Consider the following 18,614-nt stretch of genomic DNA (forward strand, 5'->3'; position numbering starts at 1 on the left):
TTCTGTTTATAGTGCTAAGTTATATAGAAAGGACTTATTAGCCTTCCCTTTAATGAAATATAAGAATATATAACTAGAATGTTTCATTTAGTGTTTGTCAGTTATATTTTCTCCCTTCTATAAAATATATCATAGTATCTGTTTGGCCAGGAATTGCTTAAGAAAGGGATACTTCTTAAAAAAATAAAAACAAGGGGCTCCTGGGTGGCTCAGTGGTTTAAGCCGCTGCCTTCGGCTCGGGTCATGATCTCGGGGTCCTGGGATCGAGTCCCACGTCTGGCTCGCTGCTCCGTAGGGAGCCTGCTTCCTCTCACTCTCTCTGCCTGCCTCTCTGCCTACTTGTGATCTCTCTCTGTCAAATAAATAAAATCTTTAAAAAAATAAAAAAATAAATAAATAAATAAAAATAAAAATAAAAACAAACAAACCTTTCTAATAGAATTGATTTTTTGTAACTTATTTTGCTTGTGGCCCCCAAATTTTTATGGTTAATAGAGCTAGGATTTAGATATAAGTCCAGTATAAATGATTATTATGAAAAGTATTTTTAATCATATAGGTTATTTGTATACAGCAGTATTTGATAGATAACCCTACATTTATCTCTTTATGAGCCAATATTTTCCAAATGGTTTGCTCATATGTAGAAACATGTATCAGTATTGTTTCCTGTTATAATTAGTTATAAATTCTGAGGTGTCCTGTTTATAAAGAAAAAGGAAGTTCAAGCATAAGGTGATAACAATGATAATATTAATTAATTCTTACAGATATAAAATTCAAATATTTTTGAAGCAACAAGGGATTCATTCTGTGATCCCTACAGTCTCAGGACTTATTTAGACTCTTTTAAAAGGTAATTATAGTGATATTATGCATATAAGAGCCAGCTTTTCAAAATACACATGAAACTGATACTAGAAAGCATAGGATAAGAGGTTTCTCAGTCTTAGGATACTTCTGAGTAGACTGACCAGACTGCTAAGATTTATGAAATTATTCACATAGTACGCTTAGGTCTCTTGTTTAGTTTACTACTTCTCTACATGAAAACAAAAAAACACTACAGTGAAGGGATAAGGAAGTACACATATGGTCAGTTTTAGAAAATCCTTTTAAGCTATGGAATATGGGGCAGTATGTTTAGATGTACTACCTTGTTTGTTATACTTTAAAAGAAAAAAATGTATTTGAACACAAGAATAATTAAAGCTATAATATTGAAGGATTTTAATCATTATAATTAACCAAAATTGACATTTTGTTACATTTTCTAGGCAATTAAGTTGGAGTATTCAAGATTGGTTAAGTTGGCCCAAGAAGATACCCCACCAGAAACAGATTATCGTTTACATCATGTAGTGGTCTATTTTATCCAGAACCAAGCACCAAAGAAAATCATTGAGAAAACATTGCTAGAACAATTTGGAGATAGGAATTTGAGTTTTGATGAAAGGTAATTTAAAAATGTGAAATAATGAACTCATATGTTCAAAATGTCTTTTTAAAATAGCTTTCTGTGCAGTTTTTTTTTTTTATGTTTCTTTAAACCTAGACAAAGAGAATAAATAGAGCACAAAACTTGACTTCACTTAATTTGTACAGTTGCTTTGTGATTTTCTTGGAGTTTATAGTCATGACCTTTAAAAGTTTGAGCAATATTTATTGTTTTAGTGTGTTGTAATTATTGACCAAGGTACTGAGCTAAGCAACATAAAGATGCACAGGAGAATATAATATAATATAATCACTGCCCTTTGGGAACTCAGTATTTTAGAGAAATAAAGAATTTCTCAATCTCTGCACTATTGTATATTTGAGTCAGATAGTTCTTTATTGTGGGGGTAACCAATAACATATAGGATATTCGGCAGTGTTCCTGACCTCTACCTGCTGAATGCTGATAGCACCTTCCATAAGTGGTGACAACCCACAGTGTCTCCAGGTATTGCCGAATAATCCCTTGAGGAGCAAAATTACCTTGTTTGGGAATCACTAGAGAAAAGTATTTAATTGTATACGCAAATAAAATAGTTTAACATCCTCTGATATCAAGAGAAGTCTTAAAATGGTTAAATTCCAGTTCATCCTTGAACAGTGTGGAGATTAGGGTCATTGAAGCTCCGTGCAATCAAAAATCTGCACATAAAGTGTATAATTTTTGACTCTCCCGGAACCTAACCGCTAATAACCTCCTGTTGACTGGAAGCCTCTGATAACAGAAAGTGGATAAATACATATTTTGTATGTTATATGTATTATATACTGTATTCTTACAATAAAGTAAGCTGAAGAAAGGAAAATGTTACTAAAATCATAAGGAAAAACACAATACTGTAAAAAAAATCTGTGTGTAAGTGTACCCTCAAAACTCATGTTGTTTAAGGATCTACTGTATTTTGGTTTACCCAAAAATGTTTTCCCATAGAAATTTGTATAAAGTCCCTAGAATTTTTTTTTTTTAGTAATATTAGAAAATTAAAATATCACCTAGTCAGAATGAATTCCATTAAAGAAATTTAGGCCTTGGGTAAAGATCCAAGTATTGGATGTTATTTTTAGAATACAAAACATTTATATTTTCTTTGAGTTCATTGTCCATTTTAATCCTGAAATCAATGATTATCTTTTCATGAATATCTCAAAATTAAAAATATGTATAGCAGAGGAGAATATATGGAAAGCAAAGCATTTAGGATTAAATTCCTGCTTTACCATGTGTCCACTGTGAAATTTCAGATTAAGTGAAATAATAAAGTAAATGGCTTCAACAGTATTTGATGGACAATACAGTGCTCAGTGACTGTTAGCTATTACTGTTTTATTAGTAGTAGTGGGAGCTTCACTTATTTTACGTATAACCGCACCACAAATCGCTCAGAAATATGACTGATTATGACTCTTACTATTGGGTTGTTGGTACACCACGTTCCAATGAATATGGAGAAAATATTGGTGGGGTAATCACACTGACTTTTCACTCTTCTGCAGTTTTTGTCCTGGGGACTGGAAATTGGTCAAATTGTTTGGTAGTTTAATTTCTCTTACACTTGAAAGATAAAGTGAGATCTATGTGATAGCTAAATATATTCTGCAGAGATTTCTTTAACAATGGTTCTATGCATAAGAATGTCTCTGTTACCTGAAATGATAGCCACATTTTGGATTCTTTTTTTGCTATTTATGAATGGAGAAATGCCATTTGAAAGGGGAAAATGAGATTTAATGTTTCTTAGGCTTTCTTAGATATACATCATTAAAAAAATTTCATTTTTTACTTATGCAATATGTATTGATAGAATATAATTTAAACACCGTATATAAATATAACATCATAAATTTGAGTTAGAATTATTGATGCTGTCTTCTTTATGTATTTTGTAACTATCTAACATTGATCTAAAACCATTTTCAATTAAGGTTATTTGGGAGTTGCTTCCTCAAAATGTTGCTTAGTGACAATGGATTTTATTTTCATATGTGTTGGGTAGTTTAGTTTTATGTCACATAATTTTCAGTTTTTATGAATTTTGCTTTTGATTTAGGAATGCATTTCTTTTATTTGAAGGTGTCACAACATAATGAAAGTTGCTCAAGCCAAACTTGAAATGATAAAACCTGAAGAAGTAAATTTGGAAGAATATGAGGTAATGTGCCCTTTGAGAGGTTAAACTATAGATTGAGGAATTCTGTAGTTCACTGATCTCCCTTTCATTTCAGTACAGTTGAGCACAGGAGACAATAAGGTATAGAGAGGGTAAAGTAACTGGCCCAGAATTTTCACAGCTAGCAAATTATAGCATGGTTAACACAGCCTGCATCCTTTTTTAAAAAATTTAACAGAACTTGCATTCTCCAAATGAAGCTGTGCTGTACTTTTTCCTTTCTTGGCATCATCAGATATTTTGGGGAGGAAGTTGCAAACTTGCCTTAATCGTTGTATGCCAATACATCTGTCATATGGGACAGTGTTGTATATGTGAGAGAGAGCACGCACGAATGCTCATATCATGCTTATGGTAATTTTGTACACAAAATTCTCCTTGTGAACTTTGGTTTTAAAATTAGTATTTTTTTTAAATTTATCAATTCAAACACCTAGTTTTCTTTCAGACTTTTAAATTTAACTTTATACATTGTATTTTTTTTACCTTTTAAAAAACTTTTTTATTCGTTTATTTGTTAAAGCAAGCAAGAGCACAAGTAGGGGGAGAAGTAAGGGCCTGGATCCCAACACCCTGGGATCATGACCCAAGCTGAAAGCAGACGCTTAGCCATCTAAGCCCAGGTGTCCCAACACATTGTCTTTTTAAATTTATAAATCTAGTGAATTTTAAGTTGATTTCATAGTGGTTTTGATTAATGTTTGGTCCTATTTACGAATTTAATTATTCTAGATTCCCTTAAACAGTTATTGTAATTCACCACATTAACATATACAAAAAATGCTCATTTTTGATGAAAATCCTTACTAACCTGGAATACAAGGCACAACAACTTTAATCTCCTAAAGAGTGTCTCAAAAAACAGCAAAACTAGCAAATATATAGAATTGTGAGCATTGTAATCAGGAAAGATGGGAATGTCTGCAACCACTTTATTCAGAATTGTCCTGGAAATTCCAAGTGGGCAGCAAGTCAACAAAAATAAGCAAAAAGTAAACATTGGAGAAAAAGAAATAGTTATTGTTTGGAGATTTTACACCTAGAAAATACAAACAAAATCTACAGATAAATTAATTGGAAATAATAAGAGAGTTTTGCAACATGTAAAACCTGCCAAACACCAGTTTTGTTCCATTAACCCAGCAGCAGATAATCAGAAAGTGAAATTTTAAAAAATGACATCATTTATAATAGCATCAAGAAGTGTGCAGTAACTAGAAATAAATCTAGCAAAAGATGGCATGACTTTAGGAGCCGTTAACAGAAGACCTGAGTAAATGGATATACATACTATGTTTGGATAAGTTGGTATTGTAAAGATGTCATTTTACCCCAGAGTAGTTTATTGGTTCTGTGTAGTCGCTATCAAACTTCTAGCAAGTTGTCTGATAGAGGTTGATAAGCTGATTTCAAAAACTTTATGGGGGGGTGCCTGGTTGGCTCAGTCAGTGGACGTGCAGCTCTTGATCTCGGGGTCATGAGTTTGAGCCCCACGTTGGGTGTAAAAATTACTTAAGTAAAACTTAAAAAAATTTATGAAATGCAAACATCCGAGTCTAGCTCAGACATTCTTGAAGAACAAGGTAGGAAAGCTTATTTTAGAAATCAGGAGGTACCATTCTTTACCATTATGTTTTAAGGGTAGGTAATTTAGAACAATATAGTAGAATGAAAAATCTGAGAATAGAAAAATCTGAGAATATATGCACAAATAAATGTACACATGATATATGCCAGAGATGACAAGTAAGTGGGTTCCTTGCTCTGTTTGTCCCCAAGATTCAAGTTCTATGGTCTTGATTTTTAATTACGATTTGACTCTGCAGTCTCTCCCCAGGGTTGCTTCATCCAATTGGATTCAACGTATTTTTTGTTCTGAGCACTCCCCATATTCTAACTGCAGAACCATTAAATCTTACACAGAGTTACATGACACATTTTTGAATTCTGTGTGTCCTACATATCTTTGTCTCGCGCTGAGTCATGACTCACCAAACGTTGGCCCACAGACCAAATTTAGCCCACCACCAGTTTTTATAAAACAGTTTTATTGGAACACAGCTATTTGTTTACATATTGGGTATGAGTGTTTTGTCACTACATCTCAGAGTTGAATACTGACAACAGAGACTGCATGGCCTGCAAAGCCTAAAACACTTCTTGGCTAGGTCTTCATAGAAAAAGCTTACTCACAACTTCTCAGGCAAGTCTAATGACAATAGAGTGGCAGTTTGAATACTTTTCCAGAAAAGCTAACTTTAATTATTCCTTTAAATCCTGTATTGAATTTAGTTGTGATTTTCCTTCAAAGTGTTTGTTTTTGTTTGTTTGTTTTTCTCTTAGTAAGTTAAAGAGAAGTCCTGATTTTGGTCAGTTCTGAATTAAGTCCTATTACATGCGTAATGATTGGGTTTTTGGGGGGAGGGCAGTTGAAATGTGACATGCTTCAATTCTTTTCTCCATATCTCAGATGAATAAACTATTCAGCTACCATATGTAAAATAAAATTTAACATAAAATTAAAAGGTTTAATAAATTTATTACGACATTTTTCTTTTAGTTCCCTAACATTTTTCATCATATAATAGTCTTCAGTATTCATTCTGTTAGAGTAGTAACTTCTAGTGTGATGTAACATCTAGTGTGATGTACATCTATAATAATAATAATATACCATTATACAAAAGAATTTTTGAGAGAAAACATGATAGATTATCCTGCATTTGTATTTCTGCTATAGTGAATCATTATTTAATTCCTCATTAATTTCTAATAGTTTTTACATTTATTATTATACTAATGAAGTAATCTTATGTATCAAAATTGAAAGTCTTAATTTAGGTCCAGTTTACCTTAATTTTGAATTCTTTGATACTGTTAATTTGAATAGTTGTGGGAACAATGCATTACTTTATGAACAGTTTTCATTGTGGTTTTAATATCCTACTCTGCATTCTTTTAAAATTTTTTTTCACCTATAGGAGTGGCATCAGGATTATCGGAAATTCAGGGAAACAACCATGTATCTCATAACTGGGCTAGAGAATTTTCAAAAAGAAAGGTAAGGCATAGTGGTCAGATATTATTTTTGTACTTAATTCTATCTGGATATAACCTCATCTATAGACAATATTTTATTTACAATGCATATTTTTTATAAACTTTTAATATTATGTTTTATTTACAGAGAAGTTGTGTAATTAGTACAGAGAGTTCCTCTATACCCTGTATATTTTCGATTTTCAATTAAATCTGTAAGGTTGGCATTAATCTTTTTATCAGCTCTTAAATACTATAGTTGAAATTTAGGATGCAATAGGATTACGTTGAAGCCTAGAACTTTTCTGGGGACCAAAGAAGCTTGTGGCCCAACACTAGGAATTCTTTGTATTCCCTGGCATTTGCCTTCAGTCTCCAGCTGTTTCATATTCTTTCTGAGTCTAATCTTGACTTCAGAGCAGAAATAGTGTTTCTAATCTCTTTGTCCAAACTTGCAGTTACTGTAAAAATATAACTGTAGAGAATTGATCACTGGTCTTCTGAGTATTGTGGACTGCAAACACATTTTAGATAATTTTTCATTTAAATTAAAAATGGTTTTAAAAGAATTTCTACTTATTAAATTATATTATTATTTACTTTTAAATGTTATTAAGAAGGATGCATATTGACTTATGTACCTACACATTATTCACTAGTTTGCATTTACATGTTGTTCACATATTTCTTAATTCATTCTTTAATATGAATGTACTTGACTAGTGATTTCTTTTTAGAAAGTGCTATATTTTAAATATTCTTTAACAGTGCATTCAAGTAAAAGGGTTGTTGAATTCCTTTTCTTTTTTTTTTTTTTTTTAAAGATTTTATTTGTTTATTTGACAGACAGAGATCACAAGTAGGCAGAGGCAGGCAGAGAGAAAGAGGAGGAAGCAGGCTCCTCGCGGAGCAGAGAGCCTGATGCGGGGCTCGATCCCAGGACCCTGGGATCATGACCTGAGCCGAAGGCAGAGGCTTTAACCCACTGAGCCACCCAGGTGCCCCTTGAATTCCTTTTCTTGTTTTGTAGGAAGTATAGGAAACCTCCGCTGAGAAGTGAATGGAATTTTGCTTTTAAATGACAGCGCAGGCTATTCTAGAGCTGTGCTGGCCATCCTCATTGCCACCAGCCACATGTGACAGTTTAAATTTAATGAAGAACTTTAAAACTAAAAGTTCAGTTTCTCAGACACAGCAGCCACATTTTGAATGTTTGGCTCCAGTATTGGCCAGCATGGACACAGCACTCCCTGTAGAAAGTTCCATCGGACCGTGCTGCTGTGTTTGTGGGACAGTGCACAGTGCCACCCGTTGTACACTTACAAATTTTAGAAGTTACCCAGAATTAAAAAATATGTTAATACTTGAACACAAATTATTAAAGTACTAGTTCTTGTGTAATTTATTTATTTTAATTTAAATGCATTAACACACAGTGCAATATTGGCTTCTGGAATAGAATTCAGCGATTCATCACTTATATACGACACCCAGTGCTCATTACAAATACTTTGTAATTTATAAGATAATTCACTTTGGTTACTGAAATAGAAAAGTATTTTGATTAATCAGTAGCTCCATTTTATGAGTTATTTTATTTTGGTCAGAGTTTTATTTCTTTAATAGAAGTATTCAGGTTCACTTTAGGATATCTAAGATTAATATTTCTGAGAAAAATAGTAGTGTGATCTTATAATTGAACAGAGTATCTAAGATCAATGAGGGATTTCCATTTTATAGACAAAGAAACTGTGTTTACTTACACATGTCTCCATAGAGATGCAGTAACTTTTTCAAGGTCACACAATTAACTAGGGAGAGAAAAATTGAAATAGAGATCTCTGTTCTTATAAAATTTAATGAAGTCAGGTAAGTACAAGAAGTATTTATTTTTCTCAATAAGAATTAAAAAGATGAAACTGTCACTTTCTTGCTCTCTGCATTAACTTCTGTATTAGCTTTTCTTAGTTAACATTTGTTAAAGGATTTTGAGATATAACTTGAAAGTGTGTTTTAATTTCATAATTTGCTTATTCTCAAATATATACTTACTCAGAAAGTAAATATTCTGGGATGGCAAATGTTACTGAACTGGAAAGTTCAACTGGAAAATTAGTAATGGTGACAAATAGTATTTATGGAATATCATAAAAAGAAATGTTAATTTTATATTTTAAATGTGGCAGTTACCACTGCTAGCAGGTTAGAAAGTTTGTCTTTGTTTTAAATATAAAAACATAGCACTTGAAAGCCTTGAATGGAATACTGATTGACAGTCCATTGTCAAGTCTGAGAGTAGTGAAATGAAATCATGTTTTTAGGAACCATAATTTTATAATAGTATAAATGAGGATAAAGAGAATCTATGGACTACATGGTCTTGTTTTTCCTTTAAAAAATGTGGATGTTGTACCTGGACTACTGAGTCTTACTCTGACTTGTTTGAAGATAGATTTGTAGGCACTTTAGAGGTTGTTGATAAAATATGGGAACTGTGTATTTCAGTGAAAAATTGGAACAAGGTCATCATTTTAGAGCTGTTCTTAGGTGACTCCGGTCTTGAAGGCCAAATACAAATGTCTCCCTGAATGACATTCATGACATTTGGAATAGGAACTTAATGGCTATAAAAGAAAGGTGGTTGTACCTGCAGACCACCTTAATTTAGTGGTGCAAAACATCTAGTATTACCGTCACTCCTTTCTTTTTTTTCCTTTCGTAAGTAAAACAAAGTCTTTAGCTGAGGTTATGTTTATAGTATTTCAAAATAAAATGCCATCTTTGTAAGTTTTCTCAAAAACGAATTCCTAGAAGACGGCTTTTCAAAAAACTATGTGAAATAACTTATCTTTAATGAAATAGTTTCAGTATGTAACTTGAGTTGTCATTAATTTCATTTCTACATTTAACATTTAAAGTATAGAATTGATTTATATTTGAGCACATGAGTAAAACTTAGTGTAACCTAGAGTTTTAAAAGTATTTCTTTATACTATTTCACCTTTTAGGATGTTATAATTTTTCTCAATTAATCCATAAGAAGGTATGTTATGATTAGAAAAATTCACACAAAGGAGACCCCTTATGTTGTTCATATTTAAGTTATACAAATATATAGCTGTATTTATTTCTTACAGCATATTAAGAGAGGATAATTATTTTAGAGGCAAATAGAATACTCAAACATTTTTACCCTCCTCTTTTTTAAAACTTAGCTTGAACTTCATGACTTCTAGGCTTACATTAATGTAACATACTAATATTACTTATATTGAATATAAAAGCTTTTATGTCAGCTTTTATGTTAGTATGCTTTTTTATTGTTTGTGTTCCACTAGAGTTTTCAGATTTAGAAGGATTCTTTTCCCTTTCTATTTCCACTGAGTCTCCTTTAGATATTCTCCCCTCTACTGATTACATTTCTTTTTATGATGAGAACTGTGCCCAGATATAGAAAAAACCTGACTGGTCTCTGAATGAAACAAATGATGTTTGTGATAAAAAACAACAAAACAACAAAAAAACCTAGAGTAACCTGATCCTTCCTTGAAACAAAAATGACATTATATTAAAAAATTAGATTCTAGGCTTTCATTCAGTCTTAATTTTGACTGTAAATGGAAGATTTGAGGTAAACAGTTTCCATAGAAGACCAGAACTATCTAAATTCAACAATTACGGGCTTTTCCTTCCCAGTCTTTTCTTAATTCCTAGTTCCATTTTTTGTTTTTTTGTTTTTTTTTAGTTTATGACGTAACTGTATAACTGGTTTCATATGTGGCTGTTGCTAAAAGGGTGCTCTCAGGCTTACAGTGCATCAGATATTTTTATTGTAATGTTCTGTATAATCAAAACAAATGTATACTTAAAATATTTTACAACTGTAGCTGACTTTTTTTTTACAAAAATGAAATATTAATGCTATGTGTTTCTTTTAATTTTTAAGTTATATAGATTCCCTGCTGTTCCTTATCTGTGCTTATCAGAATAACAAGGAACTCTTGTCCAAAGGCCCAAACAGAGGACATGATGAAGAATTGATATCACATTATAGAAGAGAATGTTTGCTAGTAAGTTGAATATACATAGGTCGTATTTGCTTGCTCATTTTATTTTACATTGAATACATTTTCCAGACTCATGTGTAAGTGATTGACTATAAATTCTGATGGGGAAAGCATCATGATGAGGTCTATAATCTGGGTATAATTCTTTAAGATTATGAGATTATGAGAATGTACCCAATTCTTTATCATTTCTTCTTTTTATTGATCCTAAATATTGCAGGTGATAAACCAGAAATGTTCTTAAAATGGGATCAAAATAATTACATTTTTATATTTAAATTTCTTCATTCCTTTTCTTGGGGAGAGAAGAGGTGCTTCACAGAGCATGAGGAATCATTATTATTCCAGAAAAATAATAGATTTTTTTGAGTTTTTCTAAATCGTATGTTTGGTATATATAATGTCAAAGATCATTGTAATACAGTATCCTTTTTTCTCACCTAGTCATTGGTAGTTTCTTTTTTCTCAAATTTTTATTATCCATGTGTAGAATTACTGCCGTTGTTTTATAAACTTTAAAAAAATGTTTTTAACAGGTGTGTTTTTTGTTTTGTTTTGTTGTTTTTTGCACTAGATTACTTTCTAATGTCTGGAGTACTTTGTTATTATTTCTCTAGTTAGCTAATATGTATAAAATAAAAAATTTCATCTTTATACATTTCTTCTGATTGAGTTTCATTCTTAACTGTTAACATCACTCTGTTACATATTTTGAGCACCTAAGTTATGATTTTTTCCTATACAGAATACACACATATGCACAAAAGTATTCAAGAATGTATGATTTTTGAACCTATATAAGTTACATGTTTTAAGTGTACTTTAAACGTCTTTAAGTAGGTGTGCTGAAGTGTTTTCTTCATTGTAAACTACTAATTGTAGTCTGCAGTATGTCTTTAAAATTTTTGAATGAGAATATTAGGAGGTTGTGATCTTAACTATTTTTCTCTCAGTTGCTTTTATTGCATTTGAGTTTTTTAAAACTTGAAGTGTTAGTGGTTTGTATCCATGGAGGATAGTTCTTTAATTGGCCAGTTTCAAAGGTTTTTGTTTCTGTTACTATTATATGCACAGCTTTTTCTAGGAGACTTCTTGCTAGAGTAGATTGAGATTGTTTTTCCCAATTGCTGTTTGTTCTAATATTGTTTGTAAACATACTTACTATGTTGTTTTTGGTATTAACACAAGTATTTTTATTTAATTAAAGAAAAGAAACAAAACTCTTTTTCTTTTCCTCATTGCATTAAGAAATTAAATGAGCAAGCAGCAGAACTATTTGAATCTGGAGAGGATCGAGAAGTAAACAATGGTCTGATTATCATGAATGAGTTTATTGTCCCATTTTTGCCCTTGTTATTGGTGGATGAAATGGAAGAGAAAGATATACTTGCTGTGGAAGACATGAGAAATCGTTGGTGTTCCTATCTTGGACAAGAAATGGAGTGTAAGTTTAACCACCACTACTGGTGGACACCTCAGTTGTTGGATTAAGCACAGTTAGAATTAGATGTTATTTATTTTTATCACTTTTTATATTCTGTAATATTTTTACATTGACATCATTACTTTTTTTTCTTATTTACAAACCAAGTTGTATACATTGCCTTGCCATTTATATTTTATCTCTCTCCACCAAATGGTAATTATTTTGCATATTTTGAAATGAAACATCAGTTGACCACTCTAAATAAATCACGTTAAAGATGATAATTTCTTTCCCTCTCTATCTTTATCTACATCTAATTGTTTGTATTTACAGCAAACCTCCAAGAGAAGCTGACAGATTTTCTACCAAAACTGCTTGATTGTTCTACTGAGATTAAAGGTTTCCATGAGCCACCGAAGTTACCTTCATATTCCACACATGAACTCTGTGAGCGGTTTGCCCGAATCATGTTGTCCCTCAGTCGAACTCCTGCTGATGGAAGATAAACTGCACACACTTTCCCTAAACACACTGTATAAACTTTTTTTAGTTCTTAACCCTTGCCTTCCTGTCACAGGGTTTGCTTGTTGCTGCTATAGTTTTTAACTTTTTTATTTTAATAACTGCAAAAGACAAAATGACTATACAGACTTTAGCCAGACTGCAAACAATAAAGCTGAGAATCGCATGGCGCTCAGACTTTGTTTTAAACCAGAACTGATGTATAATTACAAATCTGATTGATTTCATTATGGCAAAACCATGCTTTTGCCACCTTTCTGTTACAGTATTACTTTGCTTTTATCTTTTCTTTATCTACAGCTTTCTATTCAGTCTGGATCCTTCCACGACTACAGCCATTTAAGTGTTCAGCACTGTGTATGATACATAATACTTGGTAGCTTGTAAATGAAATTAAAGAATAAAGTTTTATTTATGGCTACCTATGTGTTTGTAAGCAGGTATATTGTATATTAGTGGATCATTTTAGTTCTATATAAGTGAATTTTGTCTGGGGATTGTGTAAGATTGGATGAATAGATGAATAGATTAATACAAACTTTTAATTTTTCTCTGTTAGCACGTTGGAAATTTACTAAGTATTTGACACTTAAATATATCTATATTTTTGACTAAGTTGTTAAACTTAGTATGGCACCTAAACCTGTTTTGAATTCAAATCAGGTTTTCACTGAAGTGAACGGCTGATATTTAAGTCAACCACACTGAAACTTTTAACTTTTTCTTAGATTAACCTTTTATTTTTTTATGTATTTACAAATAATATAGCAAGGTGATTATTTCAAGAGATACCAGAAAAAAGTACTTGAATAAGGGCTATTTAATAGTGAAACTTATAAAAAATCTGTTTATGTGTATACACACACACACACACACACACACATTCTTCATAATGGAGGACAATGTTTTGCATTATATAATCATTCTATTTTTGTAAATTGTATACCACTTTAATTGAAATGTTCTCTACTAATCGATGCTGTGAAATGAAGTTGATATTGTTGAACCAGAAATTATGAATATCTTTACCTGCTTCTATTTTCCTCCTTTTCAAAAAGAAAAAGCTGTAGAACATTTTGTAGATGGAACTGCTGTTTAAGATTAATGAAGTCATATTGTGAATGAAAATCAATGCTTTAAAGGTAATCATGTTACCAATAACCTATTTTTGAATTTATAAAAATTTCTTTATAAATGATACTTTGTAGCATAGTAAAATATATCATTATACTACGTGTATGTTTGTTATAGCGTCGTCAAAGCTAGAACTCTCTGTAAGTGCCTCTCATAGAGATCCTGGACAGAGGAGGAAGAAGGAAATATTAAGCCATTATATAATATTCCTTATCAAGGTACCAGTGTACTACTGAGGTATTAATGACAAGGAATTAGTACTGTTTGTGTTGTGAGGTTAGATTTTGCACATTGTTGCTATCAAAATGTGTTTTGGTTTAGATTTCAAATTCTCTACTGAGTAGTAGTATTCTACATTGGTTTTCAGGTCCTGTCCAAAGTTTTTAAAACTCCAAATGTATCATCAAAGCATTTGTAAAGTATCATCAGTATTTTACGATCTTCTCTGACAATAGTAAGATTGGTTGTGTTTCTGTGTATAATTGACCACTGAGACACAAAGTGCTCAGACACCGTATGGAAATTACTCCCTTCACAAGGCACATCCAGGAAATCAGATGTGGCCCATGCTGAAGGTAAGTATTATTATTGTACTGACTTTCTACTTAAAAGCCAGTTTATTCATTCCTACTAATGAACCTGAAGTACTTATATCAAAATGTGACCTTTTTTGAAGACCAGGGGAAACGAATTGTTTTTATATCAGTAACTTTCAATCTGTCTAAACTAGAACCATGACACTAGGTAAAACGGTCAGTAGCATTGTATGCACCTTAAATTGATGCTGTTTAACTTCCATTTACTTTTGATCCCTTGTTTGTTGGAAGCTTCTCAGTATTTCCCTCAGTTGCAATTTGAAGGAAGTAACTAAAAATTTGTTTTCTTAGTTTTAGATTTATTCAGTCTATGGTGGATTTTCCCCTCCTACACCTAATTCTCCAGAGTTCAGTGTCTTTGTTTATGATTCAGAGTTGTTGACTTGTACCTCTGCATCCTACTGCCATCCCCAAAAGGTACGGTCACTCAGATGCTTGCCAGCAGTGAGTAGAGATAGCCTTGTATAATCATCTTTTTTTAATTTATCGTACATCATTAAGCAGATTAAATAGCACTTGTATCCATGATAACTTCATCCAAGTACGTATATTACTCTAAAGCTTCCATAACAGTACTACAAACCAGGTGGGTGGCTTATAGGACAAATTTATTTTCTCACAATTCTGGAAGCTAAAAGTGTAATGTGTGGGCAAGTGTAGTTTCTTCCGAGGCCTCTCTCCCTTGGCTTACAGCAGCCTTCTCGCTGCGCCCTCACATGAATGTAGTCTTACTGGGTGAGGACCCCAACACTTACAACCTCACTCAGTCTTTTTAACCCACTGAGCCACCCAGGGGCTCCTTTTCTTTTCTTTTCTTTTCCTTTTTTTTTTTAAGATTTTATTTATTCATTCAGTCTTTTTAAAAAGCCCTTTCTCCAAATACAGTTACATTGCGGGGAGCGGCTTCAACATAAGATTTTAGGGGTGGGTGACACAATTCAGTCCATAGTGTGTGACAGCCTAGTTTATGTACCTCCTTTCCAGAAAGAACAGTGTGGGAGCTTCTTCCCTTCAGACTCACGATTACAGTGCAAGGATCTATAGTTCTGCTCTTCTGTCTGCTCTATTCTTTTACTCTCACTGTATTCTAAAAACTATTTTAAAGTTAGAGAAAACCAGAATAGGAATTGCTTACAATGCATTCATCTAACCAGTATCAGTTCAGTGTGTTTTCACTGAACAGTTCTCCACTGTATAAATGAAATAGTCTATGTTGATCTGCCCTTGTTTATGTGGGTTCTCTCTTTTTTTCCTGCCATCAGTTCCACTTTGTACCATGGATCTGTTTCTGTTTTGCTAGTGTTTTTATTTTTGCCTACTCCACTTCCCCTTTCCATCCCCTGTCCACCCTGAGCCCGGAGGTAACTACTGTTAACCATTGTGGCCACATATTTTTCCATGTTTGCGTAACGTTATGCAGTGTATACACAAAAGTGTTGGGTTGGGGGGGTCAGAAAAGGAAGGGGTCATCCATTTTATGCATCCTTCTATACTTTCTGGCCTTCAGTTCCTTCTTTTTCTAATGAGCTTTGTTAGAAGGGACAGTAATCAAATAATAAAAACAATGACACTAGTAATAAAAGTAGATGAGTTATGACTGAAGGGACTCTATAGGCAGTTGAATACACACATGCATACACACTGGAATTTCAAGTATCCTCATTCTCTTTATGCACAGGTTTTCTCAATGGCTATTTCAAACCACTGCCACCCTCCACCTCCTATTCAGTGCCAGCTCCAGTAAAACAGGATGATTTTTCCTTTTCCTTGCCAAGAAAATGGGACCATAGGGTATGATACCCTTCACCTTTAACCTCCATACCCATACATTGACAGTTATTTAACCAAGATGTAATAAAGGATGGATATTATTGGTAACCCACTGTTAAATGAGGAAATTATAAAATCAAATAGCATAAAATAAACTTACATATTAAAAGTTATAAGCACATCCATTGTTTGGGGGACATACTTTGCTCTTCTGTAGAATTCAGAAAGCTTACTTTTTGCCTTATACCAGCCCAAAGCCTGTAAAACATCAGTTTGTCCTTTAGCAAATGGTTCTCACTTTTTCAGTAATCTAGAGCGAGCAAGTATTCTTTTTTTTTTAAATTTATTTATTTATTTTCAGCGTAACAGTACTCATTGTTTTTGCACCACACCCAGTGCTCCGTGCAATACGTGCCCTCTCTATTACCCTCCACCTGGTTCCCCAACCTCCCACCCCCCGCCCCTTCAAAACCCTCACATTGTTTTTCAGAGTCCATAGTCTCTCATGGTTCATCTCCCCTTCCAATTTCCCACAACTCCCTTCTCCTCTCCATCTCCCCATGTCCTCCATGTTCTTTGTTATGCGAGGCAAGTATTCTTAACCCTGGTTGTGCATCAGAGGCACATGAGGAGTGTTCTTTAAAAAAAGGTGGCTGGTCCTATCTATCATGTAGATTCTTGAAAGACTTTAAAAGTGAGAACTAGTTTGAAACGTTTGGTAGGTGTTTCTCCAGCTTTAATTTTTCTAAGAATCAACTCTGCCCCTTACCCTGAGAGACTAATTGAGCCTGGCTAACGAGGGTAGAAAATTTTGGTTTTTGCATTCTTGTATGTCGCATGAAAAGGCAATGGATTTACATTTGCTGATGGCCCCCTCAGCCATAGAGTGTACCCATTTTAGTACGTGCTCTAGCCAAAGCTGTGCTCAAATGTTTTTCAGTCCCAACTGACTGAACTTGCCTCTCTTTCCTGAGCGGTTAAGAGTGTAGGCTCTAGAACCGGACTGCCTAGTCTGGATCCTGGGTCAGCTGGTTAAGAGTGTAGGCTCTAGAACCGGACTGCCTAGTCTGGATCCTGGGTCAGCTGGTTAAGAGTGTAGGCTCTAGAACCGGCCTGCCTAGTCTGGATCCTGGGTCAGCTGTTTACTTGCCCAGCTATTACTCTTGGACTTTTCTGTGCCTTTTTGTGTTTCTTCATGTGTAAAATGGGATTGTAGTATAACCTACCTTATAGGACTTTTTTAAAAGTGTAAATGGTTTTCTATAAATAAAATTTAGGGGTAATGTTTGCCACATAGTAAGTGTTCAATAATTGTCATCCTTTGTATAATTTGTCACTATTATTCACTCCTGATTTTCAGAATCTGCCTTCCTGAGACAGGCCTCTTTGGGCTACCCTCATTCCTACCTGCATCTCCCGTCATTATTTTTCCTACTCCTTAAATATGAGTGTTGTCAAGGTTCTGTCCTTGGCTCCCTTCCAACTCACCTTTTCTGGATGGTTGTGTCTACTAATTTGTCCTCTTGAACTATCTGCATGCTGATGATTCACAGGTCTGTGTCTCTAATTTCTAACCAAACCAACTCATGTGTTTTAGATCCATATATGTTTCCTATGGTCTGGTCAACATACAGACTTGGATAATTCATAGGCACTTCAAACTTTGCATGAACACCGAATTCATCGCTTCTTTCCAAACCTAATTCTCTTATATTCCCTTGGTGAATGATATAATAATCCAGACATGGGGAATTATTCTCAATTCTACTTTTATTTCCCATTTATTAGCAAGTTTCAACAGGTCAGAATTGTTAATACCTTGCTCATGCATTTCTTCACTAGCACTGTTAATGAGATCTCTCATCTCTTAATTTGGACAATTAGATTTGTTCCTGAATCAAAGAACTGTCAAGTTCTTTGTTTTAGTTGAAACACAGTTGATACACTGGGCTCTTTGTCACACTGATCTTGCCCCTATGGTCCATCTTCTACGCTGTTGGCAGAATAATCTTTCAAAAGAGGTTTTTACATGTTTGTCTTCCATTGCTGGACAGAGCTCCTTTAGAGAGAGAGAGAGTATCCTGGGTTTGTAACCTCAGCATCTGTTAAATTATCTGGCAACTTAATAGAGTACTCTAGTCTTACAGGTTCTCTGGCCTTCTAGCCAGCCATCTTTGACCTCTCTTGTTCAATATGACAACCACTAGCCACATGTTGCTATTTAAATTTAAACCAAATAAAGTTAAAATTACTTAGTCATACTAGTCACATTCCAAATGCTCAATAGACACATGAGATTACTGGCAACACATTGGATAACATGTTTTAGAACATTTCTATTACCACAGAAAGTTCTGTTGGGCAGAGCTGCTGAAGACCCTTGCCGATGTGGACA

The 18,614-nt window shown here is 33.5% G+C and overlaps 1 protein-coding gene across 3 annotated transcripts in view; it reads left to right on the top strand.

The window, feature by feature from the left end:
• The window catches only part of USP25 (ubiquitin specific peptidase 25), a 135,122-nt gene extending 121,173 nt beyond the window's left edge, over nucleotides 1–13,949 (top strand). For all 3 annotated transcript variants that reach the window (XM_046002388.1, XM_046002389.1, XM_046002390.1), the window contains 6 exons: nucleotides 1,278–1,456; nucleotides 3,569–3,647; nucleotides 6,647–6,726; nucleotides 10,651–10,774; nucleotides 12,020–12,215; nucleotides 12,531–13,949. In XM_046002388.1, coding sequence (XP_045858344.1) covers nucleotides 1,278–1,456; nucleotides 3,569–3,647; nucleotides 6,647–6,726; nucleotides 10,651–10,774; nucleotides 12,020–12,215; nucleotides 12,531–12,703 — 831 coding nt within the window. In that variant the 3' untranslated portion in view covers nucleotides 12,704–13,949. The remainder of the gene's footprint in view (nucleotides 1–1,277; nucleotides 1,457–3,568; nucleotides 3,648–6,646; nucleotides 6,727–10,650; nucleotides 10,775–12,019; nucleotides 12,216–12,530) is intronic.
• The last annotated feature ends 4,665 nt before the right edge of the window (nucleotides 13,950–18,614 follow it).

Source organism: Meles meles, chromosome 4 (genome assembly GCF_922984935.1).
Source record: "Meles meles chromosome 4, mMelMel3.1 paternal haplotype, whole genome shotgun sequence".
NCBI lineage: Eukaryota > Metazoa > Chordata > Mammalia > Carnivora > Mustelidae > Meles > Meles meles.